Source organism: Aulonocara stuartgranti (assembly GCF_965226115.1).
Source record: "Aulonocara stuartgranti genome assembly, chromosome: 12".
NCBI classification, from domain to species: Eukaryota; Metazoa; Chordata; class Actinopteri; order Cichliformes; family Cichlidae; genus Aulonocara; species Aulonocara stuartgranti.
Window position 1 is genome coordinate 7,710,845 of NC_138948.1, and position 27,640 is coordinate 7,738,484.

At 37.6% G+C, this 27,640-nt stretch overlaps 1 protein-coding gene across 7 annotated transcripts in view; it reads left to right on the plus strand.

Moving 5' to 3' along the window:
• Positions 1–27,640, plus strand: part of taok3a (TAO kinase 3a) — a 134,039-nt gene that overhangs the window by 81,663 nt on the left and 24,736 nt on the right. For 4 of the 7 annotated variants that reach the window (XM_082555757.1, XM_082555752.1, XM_082555755.1 and 1 more), the window contains exons 2-9: positions 12,217–12,330; positions 20,941–21,180; positions 23,628–23,699; positions 24,459–24,560; positions 25,188–25,233; positions 26,261–26,357; positions 26,840–26,953; positions 27,506–27,597. In XM_082555757.1, coding sequence (XP_082411883.1) covers positions 21,049–21,180; positions 23,628–23,699; positions 24,459–24,560; positions 25,188–25,233; positions 26,261–26,357; positions 26,840–26,953; positions 27,506–27,597 — 655 coding nt within the window. In that variant the 5' untranslated portion in view covers positions 12,217–12,330; positions 20,941–21,048. Of the gene's footprint in view, positions 1–12,216; positions 12,331–12,993; positions 13,046–16,355; positions 16,615–20,940; positions 21,181–23,627; positions 23,700–24,458; positions 24,561–25,187; positions 25,234–26,260; positions 26,358–26,839; positions 26,954–27,505; positions 27,598–27,640 lie in introns of those variants that run through there. The other 3 variants (XM_082555753.1, XM_082555754.1, XM_082555758.1) reach the window with 3 other exon arrangements.

The following is a 27,640-nucleotide window of genomic DNA, read 5'->3' on the forward strand; positions in this document are numbered from 1 at the left end:
GGCACAGCTGGGGGCCGGCGGAGCTCACGGGCGCGTCACTGCAACTCCCCCTGACTTCTGCTCCGCGGCTGCTGGGCGAGCCCTCATCTGGGACTCTCCTCAGCTCTTACTGGAACAGTGGCGCGGCTGCCCCTCTGTTGGTCTTCCATGGTCTCTTGTGTTCTGGGGGCCTCTGGATGTCTGGAGTTTTGATCTCCTCCATACCCACTTCACACCCTGGAGGACGGGGCTGTGGCCCCCCCACACTCCCTAGCAGATCATTACATGGAGAAACCTTTGGAATGCAAGCATGCTGATCCACACAGGTATGCACACATGGGTATTCACAGACGCGGACTAAAGCTTTCTTGGCTGCTGCCTCAAAGCACACTGTGCGCTGTCTATCTTGCGTGCTGCACAATATCGTTTATTATTTAGTAAATATTGATATCTATGACTAGCTAGTTTATTGTGATGGTGCTTTGTTTTCTCTATTATTATGTTGCTCTTTGTTGTTTGCTGTCTCCTCTGTTTGTTTTTTTTTTTTCTCCATACAGGTGACCCAGGAGTTCTTTTTTTTTTTTTCTCTCTCTTCCCCCCCCTTCTCACCGTCTCTTCTCCCCTTTGGTTTTCTTTCTTTCTCTCCTCCTCTTTCTCTCATTCATTCCCCCTGTCCTATTTATTAAAAAAAAAAAAAAAAAAAAAAATGACAAAGGATGAACTGAAGCTCTGCCATCACGTAATGTCGCATACTGCTGTTTCTGATGTCATTTAGCGAAAAAAAAAAAAAAATGCTGGTATCTTGATATGTAATTGAGTGGAAGATCATTTCAGGATACAGAAATCCATTAAACAAAACAAAACAATGAAAGGATAGCATTCTTGATTTAAGACCTATGACAGAGTTTTGACTTCTGCTGTTTGTAAACTGTCTAACAACATGAATCAAATATGGCTCAGTAAAGGAAAAATAACTTAAATCATAAATCTTATTAAGCAGGAATCCACATCTCTTGCAACAACAAGTAGGCTGACATAAGTGTTATTTGTTTTTGTTTTCTTTTGTATGAATTCCCATCCCTTTCTTCTTACCAAGCCATTGTTAGTCCATGCCCTTTTGGGCTACATAGTGAACTGTTTTCTGATCTGATGCCCCCAGCAGGATGCGATCATCTGTCTGTGCCTTGACCTTACTGTTATGGAACTTAAACATGCTTTGAACTTGAACAATTATTGCCAGGATTGAAAGAAGACTCATGTTACAGTCAAATGTTTTGCCCAAGCCATTGGTTCACCTTAAGCACCACTCCCACTCCACACTTTGTAATGATGTCACCTTACTTTATCCTTTGCTCCCATTATAGTTACAAGAGCTGCTGGAGGACTTTGTCAGTTGATCGATGCAGCTCTCCACCCTCAGGAGTTTCATACAAAAATATAAATGCTTCTGAGGCAAACCAAATAATCTTTTCAGTTCACATAATTGTAAAGTTAATTATATAAGACAACTGACAAAGCATATTAAAAGAGATAAAAGTGTCTAAGTAAAAGATAAAATGAAAGGATTTGCAAATGATAAAGGGCTTCATCAACAATCTACTAATGGTAATTTTGTGGAGAAACTGTTTTGGACTACAGCTGTTGTCTGTTTATCTGTTCCTGGACATCCTAACACTTCACAGCAAGAAAAACACAGGTGTAACTAATCCCATCAGTGAAAAGTTGTTTATTTCAGTTTTAAAGTGATGCAGTCATTTTAATACCATCTGTGCTTTCACTCTTGTGATGTTTTTGAAACTTCCCTAAAAGGCAATGGTGTTTTAAAGGAATTTGATCTGTGTTGTTTAGTGTCTGGAAAGTGCCAATTAAAAAAGAAAAACAAATACTTTTGAGAGGCACATTTTTCTAATTACTCTGGGCTATAAATTAAGTCACTTGTGACTTCAGACCACAAAGGTACAGTTATCAAGTCGTAGAGTTCTTGAATTAATCATAATTTGGAGACATTTTTAAAATGTGTTTTGTTTGAAGGGGTCTCAAGACAAAATGCTGTGTAAAAACATAGATGAATACAGTCCATCAAATAAAGATGCAATTAGTCTTAAGAGCTTTACAGAAGAAGCCAAATGGACTTTAGGTTTGCAAAAATGGTTTCACCTCTCATCCAAGAGGCTTCTTCATTTCTGAAGAAGGATGCAATTACTTTCATTTCACCAGTTACTTCACTAAGACCAAACATTATTATGAGCTCTAGAGACAGAGACCTCTTTTATCCTCTCTTAATATCTGCCATCAATCTTTCTCTCATTTTAATCAAAAGACCCATTATTAGCACATATTGCCTCTGTCTGTATACACATACAGGAAAGTGTACTTTTACTGACTCATACTGTACATACTCATACTGACACACAGCCCAAAGCCAGCGTACAAATTTTGTCCAAACTAAAAAGAGAATATCTAGGTTAGTGTGAGCCCTGGGGCTAATTCAAGTATTATTTTATGGTTGTATTTATATTTATTTATTAACATCACGTTCTCCTGGGGACCATGAGTAAGTCATTGTTGCTAAGGTGCGCGCAAACCCTGCAAACCGCTTCAGATTAATTGAATGTTTTGGATATAATTTGCATAAATCCAACATGTGCATGTTGGTGTTTGTTCAGTGAGTCAGCTTAGAGGAGGTGGCGCTGGTGGAGTCGTGCTTTTAAAATAATGAACTGATCCTGTGCAGGGCCTACGAGGGTTTTCAAAAAAATAGAGTTTGACCAAAATGATTGCCCAGGAGAAAAGGAATTACATAAACATGGACCTGCCACATTTAGACATGTTTTAATTGCAGGCACGTCATAGAAGATAAAATATACAACAGAAAGCTGCCATGACGCAGCTGTAAGGGTCATAAAATAGCACACTGGAGCTTAACTGTTTCTGAGATTAGGTAAGATTCAAAATATTTTTATACTGGTTATGGTAATACCAGTTCCTAAAAGGTTATATTTTGACATATGTCTGTGTTAATACTGAATCTTAACAGTTAAAGAAACAGATTTATTCTCTTTAGTTAAAATTTTAGAGCCTATACTTTATTAAACACCAAAATCAATATTAAATTACAACAAAGTTGAAAGTGCTGAAGATTTTTACTTCAAAAAACATAAATATCAAAACACAGTCTTCATTCTCTGGCACTGTCTGTATGTGTAGAAAAGAGTAATAAAAATCCTGTTATGTTTTCATCCACCTTAAAGTGGAACAAAGGTGTGTCTGTGTTTGATGTCAAAGTTCAATAACTCTGTTGTCTCGTGCTTTGTTGGCCTTGTTGACTGCATGCTTCCCTGTCCTTCTTTTTTTGTTCTCAATTCTTTTAATAGCCCATCTTTAACCTCTTTAATCCCTTTGCTTTTTTCATATCAGTTTTGTTTATTTGAACTGTAAATAGAAACCTTTACTTAAACTGTTGCAAAGGAAGATGCAATTTGTTCTCGCAAAAAACAAACAAAACGTGCTATAGCTTCCTGCCTGTTCAGTTTTTTAAAGCCAGTGTGAGGTGAGTAGTTGTCAGATGTTCTGATTTAGTTTGTAGATAAAATATTTACATGGAAATATTTGATGTGGGATCCTCAGACAAACCGAATGTCTGACAAACATAAACGTGCCATAAAGAAGTCAAGTACACTGATTTGCTGTTGCCTACACTGGCCAAAAAGCACCACAACTATGAAATGAATGTCTGTCTAGGTGTAAAATATTTACAAGGCCATTGCATTATAGGAGCAGTCACCCTACCCTCATAGCAGTCACAAATTTTGGTCCTAATTTTCCATTCCTCTGAATGTTATGTTATCCACTTGTAGAAATGTGCATATACTACCTGAGCTCTCACACATATTTTCTGATACTTTAATAAGTTTTTATTACCGTATTGAGATCAGATTTTCTGTGTATATTTTTCCTCATTAAGGGGAAAATTAACTATTGAACTCTAGATTATCTATGCAGATATTTCACAGTATGGCATAGTTATCGTTTAAAACTATCAAGATAACAGTGGTGAATGCAGCTGTCAGATAAAAAAAACAACTGAAAATCCTGTGCTGCAGTTTACATTTAGAAATATGTTTTATTCTGTTGGGAATTAAAAATAAAAACAGAACTTCTAACTCTTGCTTGGATTTTTTTTAAAGCAGCTGGGGTGGTTCTTTACTTTTTTGGTGCAAACTTTAGAATTGTTCAGTTAGGATTGAATAAGTTTAAAACCAGAAATCTGTTCAGAACAAAACCTATTCCAATGAAAATGGTGGTCTCACCACCTTCCATATATTTCTGAGAGAGAGGCAACATTTTAAATTGCCAATTAAATGCATTAAATTGCTGTTCTTGTTTTCATTAATACAGCTTCAATACTGAGCTTTTGTAGTTAAATGCTTTCTTCTCCTGCTCGTCATCTCTACTTCTTTCTTTGTTGTGTGTGTGGTTGTAACCTGTTGATCCTACAGCTCCCAGCCAGACGTGCCCACAGATAAACCTCCTGCTCTTCACCTTTTACTTTCTCTTATGTGCAAAATTGGCTGTGAGGGACTGTTGAATAATTTAGCAGCCTGGTGATGGGGCTCTGTGACACTGCTCTTAGTGTGTTTACTTGTTTCAGTGTGTGTGTGTGTGTGTGTGTGTGTGTGTGTGTGTGTGTGTGTGTGTCTGTGTGTGTCTGTGTTTGTATTTATTTAGGGAGGAGGGGTTTGGAAAAAGACAGTGTGTGAGAGAGACTGTGAGTTTGGGGGGAAAAAAACAAGACAGTAGACCACACACACTATTGACAGGGTTGGAAGAAAATGTTCAGCTGAAAAGGCACTAGCACAGATAGTTGCCAGAGAGGATGAATGGCTTTAATGAGAAAACTCCAGGCTTTGCTCTAGAGGGACAGACACACAGACCGACCCCTCTGTATTCATGGGATTTCTCTGAAAAAGCTTTCACAGTGAATGAAGGATGGTCTTTGTGCAGCAGAATGAGTGTGACCAGTGCTGTGCGTATGTTTGTGTGCCTGCATATGTGTGAGTATGCCTAGCTTTCATTACCATTTTCAGACAAGTGCACATGTGTCCAACGCACAAGGTATGCTGGTGATGCATTAATTGGGGGATGTTTTAGATACCACACAGGTCGGCTACTTCATTACCTCAGTACAAATGAAAATCACTCGTATAGAGAGGCTTGGGTACTGTGAATTTGCTTTACAAGACTCCAAATTAGGATAAAATACTTTTGTAGCTTCTTGGATGGAAAAATGTTTCAAAGCAACTCAGAATAATCTCCTCTGAACTTTTAGGTCTTGGAAAGAACATTTCAAAGATGATCCTTGTATATGCTGAGACTTATGTTAGATTATCTGTGTGATTTGATTTTGCTGGCTTTATCTTTCACTGTGCCGAGATGGATAGAAGCAGTTTTTCCAGTGCAAACAATCAGAAGTAATGACTTTATTTTTAGCAAACCAACATTTCTATCTTCACAGAACTCTTTTTGTCCTGCATTTACTTTTTTATTCCAATACACATTGTCAAACAGAAATTAAACCTTTTTTAAATTTAAGATTTAAATTTACATGGAATTAAATGCAAAATGTTTCTATCTGAAAATCTTTTTATTTTTCATTCAGTTACTTTAGAAATGAATTAACTGTTTGTTTATTGAAATTTTCAATACATTTTCATCACTACTCTCTCCACGTCTTAGATTAGATTAAGTTTTTAGGCCTCTCAAGTCTAAGAGGCCCAAAGCCAAAGATATAATAGGCCTCCAAATCATTCTCATGTGTGAAGGCTTTTATGTGTCTTGGTTGTGCTTGTTCCATTCTCATTACATAACACTCTGTAGGTCTACATAATTGAAAATGGCTTTTCTACATCAATGTGGAGATTAAAATTGCCATTGACCTACAAAGCTGTAAGACACAAAAGGGCCGTCCTCCTCTGCTTTGTCACAAGTGTGCATTGTGTAACTTGGGACTATTGAGAGCCGTTCTACTGTAATAGACATTGCGAGTAACATTAGGGCCATTGTTGCTGGAGGTGCCCCTGAATCCGAATTTTTAAAATTATTGAAATTGCAATAATTGCAGGCTTATATAAAGTACAATATGCCTCTTTCAGAGGCAGGATTTCAACTTCAGTATTGTGTAAGAGCATAAACATAAATGAAGCAATGGAATAAATTTCATAGCATTCGTTGCTAGTAGATAACTAAAGTCTTAGGTTCTGTTCTGACCAATTCTGCTTAAATAGAGGGACTGGGTAACACTATGGTAATATTGGATGAACCAGGACCTTATTTTGGTTACAGTGAATTGGCATGTCTTGGCACTTTATGGTTGATTACAGTAACTTAATCACCCCTTTCGGGATGTACTTCACAGTAGCTGCAGCAATGTGCTGGTAACATTATCTCTTATACACTAGACTCACTCAAAACACTGGACCCACGTCACACACAATTTACACATACTTGCGCTTTGACCTTTTGGAAGATATGGGTATCAGCCTTCAATTTCACTTCAATAAGAGTACAGCACAGAGTGACGCTTTGAAGCATTGTCTTTCAGGGACTTTCATGGCTGTTTTGAAAATGCATTTTAACAGTGAATATCTTTTAAAGGCTGAAAGAATTTAAGATTATCAACATGTGTTAATGACAGTAGTGACCGGGAACATTTGGGTGGCATTATTTTACAATTAGAGATTTATTCAAAGTTTTCTGTCTTGAATGATCAAAAAAGCTGTCTGGAGACACAGTATTGCGCACTTTATACACCACCATTAGTGACCCAGTGACATTATCTTCTGTCTAAATGCTGGTTCTTAAACCTGTTTTTGTTATGTATTCTGGCAGTGTATTTGCAAGAACAAACGTTTTTGAATCCTTTACCATTTGGAATAACCAGTTTTTGGCATTGATTACTAACAAAATATAGTGAACCCAAGCTGTTTTGATGAGAAATCATCTTTGTAAAATATGGGTTTGGCTTATTTATTGGATGACTTGATTGACAAGCTCTCTTCAGGTCATGGCACAGCGGCCATTGGTAAACAAGACATTTGTCTCTCTTGTGCTCTCTTTTTCTTTAAATCATCGTGTTGTTCATTTGCTTTTGAGTTTTGGGTAATTGTCTTGCATCACTCACCCTCTCTGACGTTTTAGGGTCATGGACTGCTCCCCTGACATTTTTTTTTTTTTTTTGTAAAATTTCTTGATTCAGATTTGAATTAAAAGTTTCTTCAGTTATTGCAAAGCATCCAGGCCCTGGGGTAGCAAGCCATGATATTGGCCTCCACTATGTTTCACAGCTGGAATACAGTTTTGTTGTTGAGCGGTGCCTTTTTGCCCCCCTCTAAATAGTTTAAATCATGTGACTGCAGAATATCATCCACAAGTGTTGTGGAACATCCAGCTGATATTATTTGGAGTATACTTTAAAAATGTTTTCATCTTGCGCTTCTGTTAACACCATTCTTATTTAGTGTTTGTGTTACAGGGAACATGAATCCTTTGTTTTTTGTTGGGTTTTTTTGTGAGGGTTTTTGGCCAGTCAAATCAAGACTTCTGCAGATGTTTTTTCCCCTATCCTTGCATCCTTATTTTACATTATGTGAATTTTCAGGGTAATCAGTGGTAGGAAGCATAACAACACTTCTTCTTCTTTTTTTTCCCCTCCCCCTCACACAGTAGTAAACAGACAATCTTACCTAGAGCTGACAAATGCCACGGAGCCTTTTCTAGCTCTATGCATGATTTTTAAAATGCTTCCTGTGAAAGTTATGGCGATCCAGACATAGTTTTTTTTATAGAGTGGGGACTTAGTTTTTTCCCTTTTTTCTTTAAGGATGTGATTACTGACCAAAAGTCTTCCACATTTTTTTTTTCCATTCACACAATGGAAACCCCCCAAAAACAAACAAAAAAAAACCCCCATTCTGCTGATAAAGCTGCCGATTACATTTGTTGTCTCTGCATTAGTTTAAGTCACGATCGTAGGCACACTAGCTCATCTCTAATCTGTACTTCATCCCCACGGTGCTTAAGCGAGATAGAAATGTAGAGGTCCATCAAAGTAATCTGTGCAGAGTTCATCATAAGTCATCTAAAGCACAAATAAAGTACCCACTGTAAGGTTCTGAGCTGTTGTTGCTTTAAGGCAACAAGAGCGAATCACTTCAAATAAACTAATGAGTAAGAATTGGCCCAGGGTTTAGGTCGGTGGATGGGCCACTTATTTGTCTAGTATTTGTCCCTCAATCCACCAACGCCTACATTTATGTTGGCATTAGGCTTAAAACTAATCTGAGAAGGTAACAGTCTTGTGTGCGTTTGTGCGTTTGTATGCATGCATGTCTCAGTAGTGCCACTAAGCTCTTGAGATGAGAGCTGCCCTGAAGTCTCCAAATCCTGCTTTACAGCATAAACTATGTATGTGTATGTGTGTATTCTTCACTGTGTGAAAATGAGTCACTGCTATAAAAATCCACACCATGCCACCCTGGCAGAATAATCAGAACATAATGTTTAGTTTCTTTCTATCTCGCTGGATTAGTTTATTTTCATCCGGGAAGAATTTTTCGTGTTGTTGAAATAGCCTCGCATTTTGGTTGCCTCGGCTTTAAATAAAGCGGTGTGTCACTATGGGACATGATTTTAAGCACAACTCCAAAATGACTCATCAAAAACCCACCTCAGTCATCCTCAGCCACACTGGGAGTCATTGATTACATTTGTAAACTCTGAGTATTAGTGTCATTCATTTAAATTTAGGAAAATCAACACTCAAAAAAGAAGGATGAACTATCAAACTAGCCTAACTGGTTTTTAGTGCTCCAATTATGCACATAATTCAAAAGTTGGCTACTGACACCATTTCTCGTGCTTTCAGTTCTTAGATTGCACAAAATTCCCCAGGTTTTCATGAAGGAAGTGATGTCATTGTTTATAACGTCTACAATCAGTTTTGTGACATTTTGTTTTTACATCTAAAAACTGAAACTAAAAGGGGATTAAAGTTGGACAAAGTCCATGTTTGACACCCTGACATCTCACTTGATGAATTGTTTGGCCAATCCCCTTGAAAGCAGTTTTTCTTTTTTTGTTTTATTTTTTATTTTTTTCAACCAAAAATAAGAAATGCAATGTTAGGCGGTTGAAGCAGTTTTTGTTGGCCAAGTTGTGTCTTGGAAATTGACAACATGTGACTCAAGATTTCTGATTCATATCACAGTGTGTCATAACAGGAGGAACAGAAAGTAAGAGATGGATTTCAGGATTTTGATTTCTAGGCAATACACTAATGAAGTTTATGAAAGAATGTTAACATAGAATGTCAGAGATGCTGTTATGCATGTTTTCCAGAGCATACGTTACCTTAATTCTTCTGAACTTGGAATAAGAAGTAATTTGATTAGTATTTCACTCATTTATGTTTGTACAGGTGAGCATGGACTAGTTAAGAGCCTTAAAATCAGAAACTTTTCACATGGGCTGTCACACTCTTTAACTTATCTTCTACAAACCCACAATATCCCTAACCCTTTTTTTTTTTTTTTTTTTAACTTTACTGTTTAAGTGATTACCACATGCTCTGTGCCTTAGTCTCAGCCATTTTTCTGTTGGTTTTTCTTTTGTTTTTTTTGTTTTTTTTTGTTTTTTTTTCTTTGTTAAAGCACATTTCATCATGTCATGCTGCAGCTGGCCCGCTAACCTTTATAACCTTCTCTTTTCCTCCAACACCACGACTCACATGTATGCACATCCACTGAATGCTCTGAAACATTTGGTTAGCATTGCAGCAGTATGCTTCTCAGCCACCAGGCCAGGAGACATTCCAGTTTAACTTTCATTTTTTTAAATTTAATATGACCTCTTTTCTGTTTCATTCACATAAAATGTGTAAAGGACCAGTATTTACAAAATTGCCTTAAGACTCGATTATGTTCGCTTGTGACAACAGGGTTTATCTATTGTAACTCATTCTGCTGATTAATTCTTCATTTTTGTACTGTACATAAAATATTCATGTTTTTTTTTTTATTCAAATGAAGTATCTTTACAGTCTGCATGCATTTTCTGTGTTTATACCTCTAACCCTTAATCCATTAACTAATTGCTCAGTTAACAGATAATTAATCAGCAATCCAATTTGATAAAAGATTGTTTCAATGAAATTATTACAATTTGTACAGCCATGTCACATAATTAACTGAACAAGATTTTGACTCATTTCAAAGTAGTGTATTTTAAAAGCCCTTATATAGCTCACACAGTACAGTACATCAGTATAAAATGTATTATTTTATTTCAAAGTGAAGACAATCGAAACCTCTTTAAAACACTCACAATGCTGCCTTTATGTTCTTATCAGTCCATCAAATAAAACTGACCTCGTCAAGAACTCGAAGACTCAAATAAAAGATGCAAATAAACCTGTACTGTTATACTTATTCCCACTACATAGACTGTACATATTTTTCTTTTCATTGTTGCTTGGTCATAAATGCCAGGCAGGGTGGAGTAAGCGAGGAGGAGGAGAAGTGCAGCCACAACTTTCCCAGAGGCTCATGCAAGCGTCAGTTGTGTTATAAATCATTCAGGGACACTCAGAAGGGGCACAATACATTTTTATCTCTCTTCTCTCATCTCTGAATCCCCTCTCCCTATTTTATTATTGAATGTGGTTCCTTTGAGCGTCCAATCTGCCACTCGGCACCATCAAAAAGAGAAAGGAGGAAGTAGTGGGGGTTAACCAATAAGACAGAGAGAGAGAGAGAGAGAGAAGGGTAAAAATGGCTGTAATGTGGGAGGCAGAGGAGATGAGGAAAGGACTCATTCCAGTTTGATTAGACACAGGAATTCGGTTGCTCAAACAAAAAGGTCACAGTGTCATTTGTGTCCTAAATAACAGATCTACTGTAAATCTTGATTGTCCGAGACAACAATTGATTTTTATTGTGTGCCCGTCTCAAAACGATTATGTAGTTGTGGGTGAGGTTGGATTCACTGGTAGTTGATGCTGTTCCACCTGCTTGTCAGAACGAAATAAAGCCCAGTAGCTGACAGCGCTCTGCTGTCAGAACAACTCTCTCAGATTTGATGTGTATGTGTGAATCGACTATATGTGTAATACTGTGTGTGTACGTGGATGAAAACAAAATATTATGCTTGCTTGTGGGTGTGCTTGCAAAAGCTTGTGTCCATAAGCACTGTATGTAGCGTCCTTGAACTCATGTATTTGAAAGAAGATGCATTTGTCTGCAAAATAGGAAGCACTTCTTCATATAAAATGCTCGGATATCTAGCCTGAGATGTTGTCAGCTGACTGTAGTCTGGCATAGACCTCGAGCTCCCTGTGAAAATGGCCAAGTGGGTGTAGAAAATCACTCAACACGAACATGGTTTTTGTATCTGTCGTTCTGCATAAAGGTAGACTGTGGATCCATGAAGATGGTGCCTGTATTTTTACTGCTGCACTGAATAAAGTTATACCAATGAGCATTTTAAGGCAAAAAACATCTCAAGCCCGCCTTTTTGAGAAAATGTACACAGATTACATTTCCGCTAAATTTTCTGTTTTTGTTATGGAAATTACATTGCCATCTTTCCCGAAACTGAGAACATAATAAGTATCTATCACTACAAAGATTTTCATTGGCTGTTGAGTCATTTCACCATCTGCTGTTATCAGATGTGTCATGCTATTTGTTTCAGTTCCAGAGTCCACCTATGGCATGGTTACAGTTATAATTTAGTGTATCTCATATATATGCTGTTGACCTGATGAATCAATCAATCGAAATTAAATTTTTACATGACACTTTTGATTATTTACGCTCAGTGATGATTTAGTGACCTTTGTTACCGTACACTCTGTGAGCACTACACCTATGGCTGTAAAGAATTCCTTATGGTTCTTACTGGTAAATATTACTTTCCTCCTTTCTTGTTTTATGAGCCAATGAACAACCCTTTGGTACTCTAGAGTAAGGAAGATGATATAAAATGTAGTTCAGATGCTTGTTGAGACTGTAAAATGTTGTGAAATGGGGAAAAAATACTAAATGGTTGACAAAGTAGGCACTTTCAGAGTGAAGCTAATGATACGAGATCAAATTGATAATCATAGTGTCTAAAATATCCCACCCAAAATTTTATTTGTTTGTTTTTGCCTCTTTTTTTTTTCTTTTTTTTAAACCCCAGGAGCAGTATTCCACCAGTCATGAGGGCATCTGAAAAAATGCAACACTGGATTTAAACCGAGAAGAGAGAGGGAAGACAGGCTAGTCCTACATACCCCTCAACACATTTCTACAGGTAGGTTATGTATTTGACTCTCTGAGGCTGTTTGATGTATTGTTTTTGCATATTATGACAATCTGTCTATGAGCAGTTTTTTATTTTTTGTTTTATTTTATTTTTAATACAATGAATTCATTTGTGTGTCAGAAATCCCCTTCATGTTACAGTTAAGACAGATGACACAGGGATCAGCCAAGTGCAAACTGGGTCAATATTGAAAGCTTCTGCCCTGCTGGCTCTCTGATGTACTTAACAGCCAATCACCTCTCTTTCACACTGATTTGCAAGAATTTTTCCTCAGGTTGTGACATGAAAAAAACTTTCTTGCCTGGACCAGTTTTGAAGTTAACAGCAGTTTAAATTAAAATGAAAGTTCATGTTATGTCACAGCTACATCACTGTTCTTTTTTTCTATAGTCATGGTGATTGTGTTTTTGAAGTGACTCTGATTAAGTACTGCAGTTGAATTTGGTGGACAAGGGTTGCATTAAAAGGAACGTTTTTGTTTGGTTTACTTTGTTATACCACAGTTGTTTTCAGTTTTCCATAGAAAGTAATTTTGCTCGGGCACCACTAAGCTGTAGCGATTGAAGAACTTGAGGTTTGTCTGTGGTTTGCAGTCTTTTATGAATTAGGCAAAAATGTAAATCCTTCTGCCAACTTGTCATCTTTACACAGAGAGCCCACAGCCATCATTGGAATCGGTGAAAAGGAAAGCGCGCGTGTGTGAGTGAGTGTACATTCTGTTCCGTAGGCAAAACTTGCTGCTGAGTCACACCCTGATTGGGGAGGAAAAAAGCTTGTGGGGATTGGGTGTGGTAGAGAGGAATGATTTTGGTTACAGAACGCCTCTCTAGGCAAGGATAAAGACTTATTTGAAATGTCTCGACTTCCCCTCACTGTCAGTCTTGTGAGCTCAAGGGCAAAGAATCTGTTAAGTTCACACTTTAGAGAGCTGCTTCACAATCAGGTCCATAAGACAGGTCACAAATACTGCTTAAAAATGTAACTGGCAAGGTGTCGAGGATGAAACGGAGTGAACTTTTGACTTTAGCTGCAAATGTTTCATGTCTTCACTTTCTTCATAGGAAAACAGGGGCTCACATAGCCTGAAGTGATTCTGCCACCTGATTAAATGTTAATGCCCTTAGCAGCTTTGTGTCATGGCTTCATATGAGAATGGAAATCTATCTGTCAAAGAAATGAAAGGGTTTTTTGTGTTTATTTTATATAATATGCCTAACTCTTCATGCTTCCTGCATACGTCCTCGTGAGTGTGGCTACCATTTGAAAGAAGATGAATTAACTGTGAACAGAGACAGACTGCAACAATAATTTAGGCCTCGAATTTCACTCCATTCCAGGCCACTCTGTTCACCAAACCAACAGACTGCTAATCTTGCATGATAACCCCATGTGTCAGAATATTAGATTCTGTTTGACTGAATATCATGCCCATAATAAATTTAATTTGATGGGTTATTTGTAGTACACAGATAAGAGCTACAAACTGCAAAATCTGTCCTTAAAAACAAACAAAAAAATAACCCTTGAGCTTAAACTGAAAGCTCCAATAATCAAATCAAATCAAATCACTTTTATTGTCACTTTTATTGTCACATCACATGTGCAGGTACATTGGTACAGTACACGTGAGTGAAATTTTTGTGTGCGAGCTTCACAAGCAACAGAGTTGTGCAAAATACAATAATGTAAACAAGCAAAATACAAGAATGGCTACATCTGAAACTAATAAATATATGTACAATATATAATAGTATATGCATTTCTGGATGTGTATACTAAATATTTTTCTGTGTGTGTGTGTGTGTACACATATTTTACAAATTAAATAGAGTAAACAATAAATAAAATATATAAAAATATACAGAGTTGAGACATGTGCAAAATACTGATATACCTGTTTTTGACAGTCCTGACACCTATTTCTTCAAATACATTATCTATCCTTTTTATTATTGCTCTCTCCACCAATCCTTTATTATGTAATGGTGGGTGATTTGTCTAATATTATGCATATAGAAGCAGGTAGACTTTGCTTCCTTTGATGAGAGAAGGGTGCAGGTTGCATGTGTGCATCTTTGTGGAGTCTACAAAATTGCAGAAAGATAATGCTCTTAATAGTTGATGGTGGCAGTTTGCTTGATGCTTGCATTTGGAGTTTTATCTACTTGTTCCTGATTTTAATATCATTGCTCAACCTCAGGACAGGTCAAAATGACCCTCAGGCTTGTGCTTCAGTGGGGACTCCACCACTGCCTGTGAGTGCTTTAGAGTCATCAGTTCACTACATCTGCCTGAACTCAGTGGCCAGGCAGCAGTCTGGAGAATTACCATTCAAATTAAGCTATTATACTATTGAGGTTGTGCCAAATATATGTAGTCTATCCTTAATAAATGGCCATTTGTGTTGATTCAGAACATACACTTCACAGACTTTCCACAATAAGAAAGAGTGTTATCACATCTGTAGCTTTAATTTGGCTTGTTGTCATCACTATACAACCTTGGATTGTGCATTTAAGTAGGCTTTTATATTATTCATACAATAACAAGGTTGACCCATTTTATGCCATGCAGAGGCATAACACACACACATACATGCACATGTCACACACACAAATGCCGTATCCTCCAAGGACCTTCTCCTACTCCAGTGAGATGTGAGGCTCTATCTGCGCACACTACTACACTAATACACACTACTAAGGTTCTAAGCCCGCTTTCTATAATGTCATGATAGGAGTTGAGAGAACTGGATTATTACGTAATTCTTATTCTTGCACTCTCACACACATACCCACCATAGGACTAGCCTCAGTGTACAGTTTGGTGGATTTTCTGCTTCTTTTTTTTTTCCCCGTTTCTGATTAGAGCTGGTGATTTGAATCCCAGTAAGAATTCCCACAGTCTGTCTAATTCCTGTTCCTGTCTAAAGCTGGGAGGAGGGCCAGTAAGCTGCTAAACCCCCCTGGCTATACAGAAACATATGGGCAATTGTGTGCTCTCATTGATGTATTGGTGCAGATACATGCTTGTGTACAGTACCCTGTTTATCCATGTGTAAACATAAACATACATACATTAGTGCATACCTGCATTTTTGATGTAAATGTACACAAACAACCTCAGAAGCATGTACTTCATTTGTGCACACATGACTTTAGATAGACGTGAACCTACTGTAAATGACTGCATGCAAAGAAAATGTTCTTCTTTCTCCAAGCTTGTCTTTTTCAGGCAATTATTGATACTGTCATTTATTGATTATTATTGATACGGTCTTAGAAACCTTTTTAATAACTCCTGTACAATACAGTGGGTTTCAGAATTAGTTTACTCACCTTTTGCACAGAAGACACTCAATATTTCTGTGAAGCTGTCGTCTGTTTTCATTTATCAATAATATCAATTATACAAAATAGGGCTGCTCGATTATGGCAAAAATGATAATCACGATTATTTTCACTGGAATTGAGATCGCGATTATTTGACGATATTTATTTAACCCTTTAAGACCTACTATAGAACCAAGTCCGCCAGAGCTTATATTATTTTTTTACATGTTGTAGTGCCATTTGTGGGAGCATTTCAAGTTGCTAAATAACTGTTATAGCCCATATTTTAATAATATGTATGCATTAAGTCCATAGTAACTACATTAATTGCAAAAAAGTGCAATAAACTACAAAAAAATTGAAAATCGTTTTTGTTTTGTTTTTTTACATATATTTCTACTTGGAGAAATTTAAGAGGCTTATCCTTCAAAACTTTAAATACAAAAAAGTTGCAAAAAATAGTTTACAACAACAGGAAATTTATTTTGAGTGTCTTCATAGTTTTATTTTGGAGATACACCAATTTTTATATACACTGCAGGTAAAACAAAAAAAACAATCCTATGATGCAAATTTGCAAAGAAAACAGCAGGTGCATCAAAATAAACTATTTCCAGCTGTGCAATTCGAGTTCTAAGCATCCCAGAAACTATTCAGAAAAGTCAAACATGACCAGTAGAGGTTTTTAAGGTCTACAAGTAAAAAACTACATTTCCGCGAAAATGACGTCACTTCCGGTTTCGGCCAGGAAATGGCGGACATGAGACAGTTCGCGCTGACATCTGTTTCACTGTGGGAAGTGTTATGAACAGCTGATCGGATCGGCAAAGCGTGTTTCTGGAATATTATGTTTTTGTTCCTGCAAGCGCTTTTTATGCAATTTTTGCAAAGCTATATGTGGAAGGAAACCGTGACCGAGGACAAGCTGATGGCATAAGTTGTAAGTACAACTCCTCCGGTTTCATATGCAAAACAAATTATTGCGCTAGCTTACGTGGTTCAGATTCTACAGGGATTTAAAAGTAGTTACACAAAACGGAGCGTGCTGCTCTGACCGGATTTAAAGGGTTAACAATGACTTTAAAAAATAATATAAAATAGTGTGCAACACCACTGAAGTTTTTTTTTTTTTTTGTCACTCTCCTCTCCAAATAACTTCTGCTTAGCTTTCCGAGCTTCCCTCGGGTTCTCTTAATCAGCGGTCTCCAACCTTTTTTGCGCCACGGACCGGTTTATGCCCGACAATATTTTCACGGACCGGCCTTTAAGGTGTCGCGGATAAATGAGGGAGGGGCTAATAATCGGCTCAGTTATTTTTAATGATCGTTGAAAGCCCAGATCGTAATCGTGATTAAAATTCGATTAATTGAGCAGCCCTAATACAAAACAATTCTGTTTCCTCTTTTCTCTCTTATCTGTCTATGTGGTAGCCCAGTTAATTCTTATGCCCTTGCACAGTCTATTATTCAGGTATTGTTTAAAAGAATATAATCATTTAAAAAAAAAATGAATACAAATCCTGTATTGAAAACCTTTCTAAATGTTCAATTTGAACAGTATTGGTATGATTGGCTTTCTGAACCATTTTATGATATATAGCTTATTTACATTGCGGTGTCCCATTTAAATACTTGCAGTGCCGCAGATGGTATAGAGCCATATCTGTCAGCTTGAGTGGTCCTTAAGAACACGTTGGCACATCAATTAGTGATAGCAATGCTAAGAGGGGGCCTAAGGGTATTATGGATATGCTTTGTTATGCATGTATGGTAAATGGTAAATGGCCTGTATTTATATAGCGCTTTACTAGTCCCTAAGGACCCCAAAGCGCTTTACATATCCAGTCATCCACCCATTCACACACACATTCACACACTGTATGTTTCTTGTATATGCCTAATGTTATGTTATATATGTCCCATAAATATTTTTTGATTGTGTTTACTGACATTAGAATAAATGTGTTGTTGGTGTAGTGTATCAAGATACAAGCACTGTTGTTGCTTTAAACTTTTTTTTTTTTTTTAACAAATATGTGCACTAGAAAGATAATACATTACATTTGTAAATATCATGACAGGATTTTTTACTGGTAATACCTGATAAAAGCTTGTCAATGTTAACCCCTACCTGGAAACGGTATGTTTTGAATTTTTTGGGACCAAACACTGCCAATTCATGTATGAACTCACTATCAAGAATTTTAGTGGAAAATCCTTCTAATTGCTCTTCAAAACATATTAAATTCTCCAGTGAAGCTGTGTTTGTGTAAGTACTAGTCAGATTAGCATAAATCACATAATCTCTTTTGCACATAATTTGTATTTATGATGTATAGTTTATTGTATATAGCAAATCCGGTAGCCTAATTACCCACCTGCACCTCACACACATCCCATTTACACACTAGGTGTACATTATTTCTGCACATGCAAAAAGATTCACACCTACGCATATGTATAGTGTCATTATTTGAAAATATGGCTCTGAGTATGTTGTAAAAAATTTACACACACAAGCATTTAATCTGTCTAAGCCATTTGCCTAAGCAGCTCTCTCAGAACAATGCCATTCATAGATCCTTCACACACACACACACACACACACACACACACACACACACACACACACAGAGCAAACTGTCCAAACACTGGGCTTTGCTGGGCTAGTAACAGGTTTACGAAGCCCCCTGAGTTACAACCTGTTGTTGCCACATTGCATCACTTCACACATTTCGGGAGACTGGAGGAGGAAGAATGGAAAAGAACGAGAGAAGGTGTTCAGTCTCTGGAGTGATCACATGAATTAGGTGTTCATTTGCTTCATTTTTGTCTCTTGGAAACAGTCAGGAGATTGTTCTATCTTTGTGGCTTAGATCAGCTTTCAGAGTTTGGGTAAAGCCCACTTACTCTGTTGGACTTTTTTTTTCTCCCCCCTCTCATTTTTGTTACCCTGTACAAACTAATGAATGCATCATAGTGAGGGTATGTACATGTATATCTGTACTTATGTGCACTATATGCTGTGGGTGTGGGGAGAAAGGTGAGATGGAGGTTGTGTCAGGCTTTTTTTTTTTTTTTTTTTTTTAAGTAGTTATGTTAGAGAGCTTAAGCAGGAGAGATGAGAGAAAGACGGGGCTGATGCAACCAGGAGACACACAGACAAATGTTTCAGAGTCACTAACACAGACATGGACACACACAGGTTCATATTGTAGGTGCACTTAGGAAAAAGCAAATTAAATACTTACTGCTGTATATGTGTGTTTATGTAAGAATAAACATTGCACACACATGCATCCAGATATAAGGCGATGTATGCACGTTTCTTAAACTGATTTATATTCTTTTATTGCACTTTTATGTTGGAATAAATATAAAATACACATTAATAAAATAGTACTAATGTTTAATTTACAACCCACATTATTGAAAAAGCTCATTGATTGGATATTTGATGAGATCACAAAGAGCTTCGAGCTGCACCAGTAACTGTGCGCAGTAGAAGTTTGTGTACAAACAGCTACACTGCTATATTGTACACACTTCATCAACTGTAAGATTTTTATTGTAGTCATGAAGAAGCCATATTAGGGTTTTATGTTTCTGAGAAAAAAACCCTCTATGACCAATAGATGCCTTAAACTAATTTGTAAACCTGCATGTATGATCTCTCACCTTATACAGGCTGATAAACTGGAACCATGGCCGTTGTTTATGTGTAAATCTGTGGCTACTTACAAGAATGTTGTGGAGCATTCTTCAAGAGAAGCCAGGGCTAAATGCCATGAAATTGATTTTAGTCAGGCTACAGCACAACTGATTTACGCAAAGCTGAGATGTTACGGCAGCTTTTTAAATGGCAGCAGGCTGTCACAGTGCTCCAGGAGACCTTTCTGTATGCAGAAGTTCATAAGAAGCAGCATGTGTGTCATTGTGGTTTTCTTCATCATTATTTCTAACATTCACTGAAATAGACTGTGGGCAGTGTCACTGTATATTTTGATTTATATTTAGATTTTGGAATATGAAGCACAGCAACAAGTCTTTTTGCTGCAAACCACTCACTTTACTTACTTTGATATTTCAAAAGTCTTTAAAACTTACTTATGTCCAAGCTCATATCCTTTACATTGAATTGGGTAGTGTCATCAGCCCAGTATATCTGTGGAAAAACTTATCAAGAGTAGCACAAGAAGCTAACAGTAGCTTCCTGGTTACATCAAGTGGACAGTTTAAAGTACAATAAAAGCTGTTATTTAGCTTTTTGTGGCCATGTGTTGGAAAAAAAATCCATGTTTCTCAAACGAAATTCCAATAACCAAAACATACACGAAGCCTAGTGACACATATTTCTGTCCATATTCAAAACCCCAAGGCTGGAATCATTATGCGTCTGGTGCTATGGCACAGAGGGCTCAGGACTTTGCCTTTAAGACTGATATTTTTGGAGTGGGTGCAATGGCTTAGATCCCTTTAAGAGCAGAGGATTAGGATGATGCTGATGCTTCGTGTCTTGGCCTGGGTGCCTGTGTGTCTTGCTGCCTCTGCCTGTATGTCAGCTTTCTCTGTGTGGGGCTGGCCTTTGGAGCCAGATTTACTTGCTGCATCTGGCTGATGTGCACACAGATTTCATGGTAGAAAGAAAGAGAGAGGGAGAGAATGAGAGACACTGGTATCAGAGAGATGCTGTGCGCCTGCGTGCATGGGTGTGAATGTGTGTTGCATGTTCAACGAAGCTAACTGGAGCAGGGTGTCCAGGATGCATACATGCTTGATGGCCTGGCTGCAGCCTTGTGATACAAAACAGTCAGCATTAGTGTGTTTGTGTGTGTGCGCGGGCACTATGTCCATGTGTGGAAATGATGCATCAGTGACTCAACTTCTGCTGTCAAACATGTGCGTGTGACTGTGTATGCAAGTGTGACTGTGTGTGATGAGCAGCAGGACTAGACGGCTATCGTCGTCATTATTAGCAAACATTTTTTTATTAATTTTTTTCCTGTCTTATCACCTATCAGCTGTCAATGAGAAGCACTAATGAAAATACTCAAAGAAGCCCTGCATATTGCACATGAAATAAGGATATTCTGTGAAGTGACATTAAATCAAACAGTGTCTGGATGTTCACAAGTATCAACAACCATCCTTGGGTATAAATGCATCTAATTTTAGCATATATGCTAGGAAACAAATGTGTTGTTATCCAGTGCACGGCAGTAAATATCAGCCTAATAGTCTATTCTCTTGACCTTTCTTTTTCCCAGGTCTAGCTGGCCAATGCCGGACCCGTCGTGGATATTTGGTGGTGGTAGTAGCAGAAGTAGCGTGTATGTGAGTGCGGTCCCTGGCGCCTAGCCCATGTCCAGCACATAATGCCGTCGTCCACACGGAAAGGAGTACCGAAGGACCCCGAGTTGGCTGACCTCTTCTTCAAAGATGACCCAGAGGACGTTTTCTGTGACCTGCATGAGATCGGCCATGGCAGCTTTGGGGCCGTCTACTTTGTAAGTATCAGTTCACAATTATGGTAACTCTGGCTTTCAAAGGCCTTGCAGTAAATTAGAAATTATTCTTTTTGAGATAGATTTAAAGCACTTAATTTGAGTTTTGCAGCTTTAGTGATACAGATCTGAAAGAACAGCAAAAGTGGTTGGATCATTTAAGAAGTTGCATAAACACTTCTAACATTATATATTGCAGTTTATCATTGTTATTAGCTAGTTACATACGCACATACTTACACTTCCTGCTGAATAAAGGAATATGTATGCTGTAAATGTAGTGCACCACATTATGGCTCTTTGAAAGCAGTTAAGTGGAGACAGATCCTCTCTCAGCACTTTTTCTGTTTCTTATTAATCTCATCATCACTAATTACTCATCAAGCTTTGATATTAAAGCTGCATGGAGGAGGGAATGAAAAGCATCCTGTATTCTCCTTTTTCTCCTCCTTTCTCCCTTTTCCTCCAGATGCAGGACTAGGGGCGATAAGCCTCCTCCCTGCCTTGCAAGACAGCTGTTCTGTTGATATATAAATACAAAGTAGTAGTCAATGAAGGGGGAGGATTTTCTTGACTGCCAGGGCTTTACTATCCCATGTCATGTACACGTACACACGACCAGTACATCAGTAGTAGTCCTAGTACCCATGTCCGTCTGGCTGACAATCTCCAGTGTGTGTCTAAATCCTGCCCTGATGTCAATCCTGTGCTCACTGACACACTTGTACTACCCCTATTACAACAGTGCTTGCTGTCAGCAAGGGCAGTTTTTGTAAATGTTGTTAATAGCTTTATTTTTTCAGTGATTGAACTAAGGATACATTATAATAAAAAAAAAAGAAAAGTTTTTATTGTGTTATACAAAACCGATACATACGATACTATCATCTAAAATGATATATAAAATCATTGTCAATGGCAACTCATGTTTACAGCTTTACAAAAACTACTACTACTTACTCCCTTATGTTTCATATATGCTAATTTATTATATCTTTTAAGAACAGTATTTATTTAAACATCACAATATTTTCTATTCAAAGCAGGTAAGGTTGTTTTTTTTATTGTTTTGTTTTTTTTAACCCATTCTGATACACTCCAACCTGAAGACGGGTTAGTATGAATTTTTGCCTGAGAGATGAATCAGTACATCAGTGAATCAGTTGCTGTTATCTATTACTAGTGGCTAATCGGAGCTTCTCTCACCTGATTTTTAGAAAGTGGATACTCAAAGGACACCTTTTGTTTGTTTGTTTTCTTTTTGAAGTTAGTCTGAATCTGTAAAAGTAATGACTATAGGAGAAAAAAAATACAGTAGTTACCACAGTAAATGTGCATTGTCAAATACATAAATTCCCTAACTATAACTGTGACTGCTTTTGTACTTGTGTAAAGACAAACGAGTAACTCCCATTACAGAAGGAAACAAGGGGAAATTACCTCCTGAGAACACAGACCCAACACCAACAAGGGGTTCACACACACCCTGATAATGGTTGCTGAATTAAAGAGTTTGTAATTAGTAACACATTCCCTTCTAATGCAATTAGCAATACAATTAGCCTATTTAAATTTCTTAGTTTTGATTGATTTTTGTTTCCTCATATGTAATGCCATCTAGCTGTATCCTATAATAAGAGGAATGCATGCTCTTATGCATAAACTGACAGGCAATCATTGGGATCAAATTAATCTGAAAAAAAGTCAAATGGGAATACTCTCTTGCCTCCTGTTACTGTAATTCCATTTGAATCTCAACATGAATTTCCCATTCAATTGTATATGGGATGAAGCTCAGATAAGGGCTTAGGCTGAGCCACAGCCTAGCTGTCCCTGAGGCAAAGTGCCTCAGAGGTTAACACCATGGGTTTAGCATGCAAATGTAAATGTGGACAGATAACTCAAACAGTTAAAGTGGCTATAGATAAACCTCACCTGATTTACGTTGTTCAGGTGGATATTTATTTTAGATTAATGTAAGTATTTAGTTTTACTTGCACTTGGATGTTTTACATTAGATTGGTCCCTGAACTAATAAGTACCACTGTCCAATAACAGGCTGCTATAGCTCGTGCTTTTTAGGTACAGTACATGTTATGTTTTATTTTTTCTATAAATATAATATTTATGTAGTGACCTTTTGATGTTAACTTTCACATTTTAATAGAAGACCAAAGGTTACCCTGTGGGCATTAAGATCACTTTTGAGTCTGTATGTATGTATGTTTATGTTGTAGAATGCCAATATAACTTTGTGGCTAGGGGACCAAAAAGGTACCCTAAAGGTACCGAAAACAAACAAAAAAATGACAAAAACAAACATGAGGCCTTGTTATATCCTGTGGGAGGTTTACTGTATTTGTCTTCGTGTGAGCTGTCTTTTCCTAAGCATTTAGACCTTGTGTTTAAAGACCTTAATAGAGTGTGATCTTTTCTATTTTCTCTCTCAGGCTCGGAACTCCTACTCCAACGAGGTGGTGGCCATCAAAAAGATGTCCTATAATGGCAAGCAGACTACTGAAGTAAGAAAATATACATGCTGGAAAATGTAGATATGGCACATACAATGTGAATGCTCCAGTTTTAGATGGTTTTGTCTGTGGAACCATATCAGAGGGACCAAAAAAAGAAAAACCTCAAGTGAGCATTTGGTTAGGTTTGGTCAGATAACCTTTTTTTTTTTTCTATGATGTGGGAGGTATAGCTCAGAATGCAAAAAGCAGCATTACATCATTTTCTGCTACTTCACACAGCTTGATGCTATGCTTGTGAAGTTGTGAGATGTCTCATGTGGTGGTTAGTTACTCTGAAGGAACAGAAATAATGTGAAAATAATGGAAGATAATTGCCCACACCAGATGCAAAGCTTGGAACAAACACGTGTCTACCTCAAGAAAACTGCTGGAAATGTTTAGGCAGAAGCATATTTCAGAAGGCATCCTATGGGATCACAGCTTGTACTTCGGCTGAACTCAAGCCCACATCTCAGTGGTTTAGTCAACTTGTATCTTTTTATAAAACAGTGAGTGATGATTTTGTGTGAGGGCACTTGCAAGCTATTGTCCAACTTTTCCATACTAGTTGAAGTGGAGCCAGCTTTCAGTTTGTTTATTATTTATATTGGTGCAGTGCCTTTAAAGAAAACCTTTCTGTCAATAGACAATAGCAAGAGAGATACAGATGTAAAATATCTGTCACTGGTTAATGCATTGTATTTAAAGTCTTAGTTAAGTGTTAGTTTAATAGTACCTAAAGGCTGGAATCATTCTTTCCTTTTGCAGAAGTGGCAGGACATCATTAAGGAAGTCAAGTTTTTGGGACAGCTGCGACACCCAAACACAATTGAGTACAAAGGCTGCTACTTGAAAGACAACACTGCCTGGGTTTGTAGATCCTTTTCTACATCCTCTTTTTTTTGTTCAAGTTCCTCTTTTTTTTTTTAGTCTGGCAGGATACTTGATTTATCTTTCTCTCTTCTGCTCTCTCTCATTCTTTACTTACATTCTTTTGTTTTCATGTCCTGCTCGGTATGTTTTCCTACTGTGTACTTATGTTTCTTTGTGTACACTGATCAGCCACAACATCAAAACCGCCTACAGTGCACTGCCAAATCAACTCTGTCCCATTGGGGCTTCTGGTGTCTGTCATAAGAACATTGGCTGCTGATTGCTGGGTGGTGCTTCTGCGGGTTGTGCCTGCTCTGGTAGATCCCACTGATGTTTGACCAGTTTTGAGTCTGCAGAGTTTAGAGGCTAGGGCTTGAGCTATTTCTACACACTGTCCTGTTACGCAAGACCTCTGCCATCAAGATAATAAGTGTTAGTCACTTCACTTTTCTGTTTGATTTTAATGTTGTGGCTAACTGTTGTACGCCCACTTCCTCTACATTCTTTAGACTAGGACTTTTCACAAACTTGACTTAAAGCTTTAATTAAAATTTATGACGGTGCTCATTCCATGTGAGTGATTAGTTTCCATTTTATTTGAGGTTTAACTATTTTCTCTTTCAGCTGGTGATGGAGTACTGTCTGGGCTCTGCATCAGATTTACTGGAGGGTATGTTTATCAGTGTTTGATATGCCAATACATTGAGATATTTCATAATTTTATAATGGCTTTTTTGTCAGTAACAGGGTGGAAGTGTTAACATTTTTTTTCCAGGAAGTCACTCCTGAAACTTTTGTAAACCCGAAACTTGTCAAAACAAAACTAATGAAAAGTAACTTTGGTCTTTTAGCTTGGTTGTGCACTGTAAAGTATGCCCTTTAGCTAATTTAAGCTGTTTTAGGAGCAGAAGTAGGCTATGACTGCTTGACCTTATTGAGGATTTTTTTTGGACTACCAAAAAATAAGGAACTGGCTGCTATCAGATAACTGCAGTTATCTTTAAAAACTTGTAAAACCTCATGTTCTCCAATTTTCTGTGATTATTTGGTTCATTTTGTGGGCCTAACTAAATATTTTCTGTGATTGTATGCTTAGGGGCACTCTCCCCATTTGCGTCCTTGGATACTGGAGCAAGATAATGTAATGTAAATGTGTAATCTGCTGTAATAGTACTACATTTTAAACCACTGTTTATCGCAGATGGAAAACATATTTGTTTCTTAGATTTCAGCGCCTGGCAAAAAATATCTATATCACTTTTAAGAGCTTGAATTCCCTGAACTCCCCATCCTCTAACCACTCTTGAAGCTACTGACTTATTTTAAACACTCAAATACTCACTACTGACAGAGTACACAGTTGTGACAGTCGTTCCCAGACTGTTCTGGGGAGTTTAGCCTTTATATAAAAATTCTCAGTCGTAGTTCTGCAGTGACCTTTTGCCTTGGCACAATTTTTAGAACAGCAGGACTCGGGGTGCCAGCTTAGGAAACTCAACTGTTTACTGGGATTACTTTATTACTGCAGTGTGTGGACAGATCAGTACAGTTGGTCTTAATTATTAAAGCCATGATACTGTGCTTTCCAGAGCTGAGCACATGAAGTCTGCACTTCCACAATCTTGGATAGAAATAACTATTTGAATCATTCATGTTATTTCCGCTCAATCCATTTATTGTACTTATTTCTTCCATAGTTCATAAAAAACCACTCCAAGAAATGGAAATTGCTGCCATTACCCATGGTGCCTTGCTAGGACTGGCTTACCTACATTCCCATAATATGATTCACAGGTGAGTCTATTTCTTTCCTTGCTTACAGGCAACATAGAGTGAAAACATGGAACATGATAACATAAGACAGTTACGTTCTTCATTTATTGCAGTGTTTACGAATTAAGTTGTAAAACATCATGTCTATACTTACTCTTGGACATCACCTTCCCACCTTATTGCTGTACACAGTTGTATCTTTTAAGGTGGGAAGATATGATTGGCATCCAACAACCACATCAAATAAATCCGTTTTACTGTTCTGTATCATTTTAAGTTTCAAAGGGCATCGATTTAAAATGTCAAATCAAACATGACATCTTTAAATACCCAACTGTGTTGTGTTGGTCAAAAGTGAATAAAAACTGGACTGGCTCATTGGAGGTAGGACTAACTTGGCACATATCAGTCACCTGGCACATATGCATAATATATAAGTGGAGCTAATGTGACTTTTTCTCTTTTCTGTCTTTGCTGTCTTCATGCTCTTTTCCCTTATCCAGAGATGTGAAAGCTGGTAATATCCTGCTGACTGAGCTGGGTCAAGTCAAACTGGCTGACTTTGGCTCCGCCTCCATTGCCTCACCTGCCAACTCCTTTGTGGGCACACCTTACTGGTCAGTACACACAAGACAAACATGGAACCTCATCTGCAGAGAAGAGAAGATTAAGTTTCTTCTTTATCTTGCACATGTTCAGTACAAATGAGCTATTTTATGTCTTTTTTTTCTTTTTTTCTGCCAATTTTATTTAGACATTGTTGTTGGTAGATGTTTGTTGTTCTAGAGTCATGCACCTAGACATGCAACATGTTAGTCATTATTAATTCAGTTTGAGAAAGAACTGACAAGATTTTTTTTTAATTCATATTAATAGTTTTCCGCAATTGGCTTTCAATTGTTTATGCACTAAAATAAAATATTCACTCACATATTCACAGCAGCTTTAATGGTAAACAAAGGCATCCCATATACTGGTGGACTAGTAGTCATGCATACGAAAAATTGTCACACAAGTATAGAAACATATATTCCAAAAACTAAGCTGCTATCACAGCATACCAGAGTCTTTAAAAACTCTGAGAAGCTTAGAAGATTATAACATTTTCATGGATTTTTTCCATACTTGATAAAGTGTGTGCATACGCGTGTGTCTGCCTTTGTATTCAGGATGGCCCCAGAAGTGATCCTAGCCATGGACGAGGGCCAGTATGAAGGAAAAGTGGACATCTGGTCACTGGGGATCACTTGTATTGAACTGGGTGAGCAAACACCTACCCAGTGGTCAAATAATACATTTATTGG